Raw genomic sequence first — 2,326 nt, 5'->3', positions numbered from 1 at the left:
GCCAGGAATGAAGACAGAATTGCAAGAGGCAGTGACAAAACCGACAGCAGGACTGGAGGAAATGCAAGTTAGGATTTAGCATAAACCTAACTGAGAGTGGGAGAGTTTTATTGTGTTTCTCTGTAAAAACTGACTACTTCTCACTGATCTGTCTCTCCCACTTCTCCAGTCTATCCTTATGCCAGCTCTCCTACTTTCGACTCTGTGACGGAAGAGAAATTTTGTTATGGCTTACAGATTTAATGCTAATTTCTGCAGCACATCCCTTGCACCTATTTTTGATTTGTATGAAAGACTGAAGAATGTTGCTGTGATAAAGTATAAATCAAATATCAGCATTGTTTCAGATCAGAGATATGAGAACAGTTGTGGCAATGTTATAATCTCATTCACTGAGAAAGGACGGAATTAAGTTTCTGATTCTGATTTCTCATTGTAAATTGCAAACTCCCTCCTAATACTGCACTTCATAATTTCAAGCTTGTATTGCTTATGGAGGCTTTTTGCATTCTTGAGTATTTGGCTGGTGATTGTTTTGTTTTGAAGAATGAAACAGAAATTGTAGTTGAATGCGTAGATTACTTTTTCCTGCCACTACTAGTAAGACAATCAACATCACTAAATGTTGTGGAGAGAAATGGAGAAAATCCAAGGCTATTGAAAGTGGTATTCTCTTTACAGCTGTTGGCCAATCTCCAGCAGGAAGTCCCATCACCTACTTGGTGTTAAAATCATAAACTTGTTTCAAGAATTACCACCAATGTTTGCCTACATCCAATTGCTGAATTGTGAAAGGATCACTGTAAAGCAACCCTTAAAATCAACACTCAATCTTTCACTGAATACTTTAATTCATTTATTTGAAACCATGCTGCTGAGATGTATGTGTGCTTGACTAGCTGTTAACGTAAGCAGGTGGCCTCAATGTTGGACTTAAACAAGTCATCAGCACCACAAGTTACTGTTCAATAAAATTATAAAGTTTGGTGAGGAGAAAGCGGACATTGGAAAGAGCATTTTGGGTGTAATTTGTGGGATATTGATTTAGGATGAATCACATTCTGTAATAGGTAAAATATGGGACTAGACCACGTTGGTAGAGATATGGCTTTGGTCCGCGCTGTGATAGATTTGGTGCCTTGGTCTGGACTGTAGTGCTATAATGTGTAGTTTTGGTCAGTAATGTACCTGGGGTGTGGCTCCACGCAGTATCATTAGGTGCTACAGTGTATAATAAAACCTTTGATTTATGTCTGCAGGTGAAAGAAGGAACCAAAGATGTCATTTTGGGGTCTTTAATTGCTTTACTAGTGGCAGAAGGTGAGGACTGGAAACAGGTCGAAGTTCCTGCTGAAACAGTACGTGCTCCATCACCAGTTCAAAGTGTTTCTGTACGGATGGAACCAGCAGCACCTCGGGCACCTAGCTCCAGCATAGTGCAACACATACCTAGTAAAACAGCGTAAGTATGTAGCAACTGAGCGTGCTAACTTTGTATATCTTGTACAATGCATTGGCAGAAGTCTATTTAAAGCTAAATTAAATGGCTTTAACCTCAGTAAATTCTTGAGACATTTTTTAAGAAAAGACATGCTTATATGGCACCTTTCACAACTTCATGAAAACCCAAAACTTTTTTCTTACACTGCCAGTTATCTACTTTTGAAATGTAGTCACTGCTGTAACATAGGCAATATGCCAAATTGTGCGTAAGAAGCGCCTACATAGCAATGTGGTAATGACCAGTTAGTTTGTTTTGTGATGTTTAATTGAGTGATACATATTGGCTAAGTCACTGAGGAGTAGTCTGCTGCTTTTCTTCAAAACAATACTGAGGGCCTATTTTACATCTCATTCCAATGCTGGTACTTTGGACAGTGCAACGCTTGCATATCACCAGCCTGGAGTGTCAGCCTGGATCATCAACCTTTTTATGTGTTAACAGAACCCGTTTAAGCCCAGCTGCCCGCCAGATCGTGGAAACACATGGGCTTGACCCGAGCAGCGCAGCCCCTACTGGACCACGAGGAATTTTCACAAAAGAGTAAGTATAAAACTGTTTGCAAGAGCTGTGTGTTGTCAGGGTTTGATACTTTGGCTATGTCACATGCTGGCAAATCCAACACTGCGATCATGCACTGTGCTTATAGATAAAGAGAAATGTTAAAGTGTGACTGCAGTGTAATTGTAGATATATAAAAGCTATAATTAATATCATGCTAAGAAGTGTTTTAACTGCTTGATAAGATTGCTGATGTGTAACACCAAGAAACCTTTTCTTAGTTTTTAACTGAAGTAGTCACTTATTGGCATTGCTCATGAGCGA

General features: G+C 39.4%; 1 protein-coding gene across 1 annotated transcript; it reads left to right on the top strand.

Moving 5' to 3' along the window:
• Positions 1–1,259: 1,259 nt before the first annotated feature.
• LOC109917228 (pyruvate dehydrogenase protein X component) lies at positions 1,260–2,048 on the top strand (the record flags this gene model as incomplete). The annotated part of the gene is made up of 2 exons (XM_048592628.1): positions 1,260–1,462; positions 1,946–2,048. Coding segments are annotated over 2 exons (306 nt in total), but the record flags the coding sequence as incomplete, so codon positions are not given.
• Positions 2,049–2,326: the final 278 nt, after the last annotated feature.

The sequence above is a fragment of the Rhincodon typus genome, unplaced genomic scaffold (genome assembly GCF_021869965.1).
Source record: "Rhincodon typus isolate 14 unplaced genomic scaffold, sRhiTyp1.1 hic_rhity00001574, whole genome shotgun sequence".
NCBI lineage: Eukaryota > Metazoa > Chordata > Chondrichthyes > Orectolobiformes > Rhincodontidae > Rhincodon > Rhincodon typus.
Note: the sequence above shows the minus strand (reverse complement) of the source record. Positions and strands in the feature narration are given on the sequence as shown.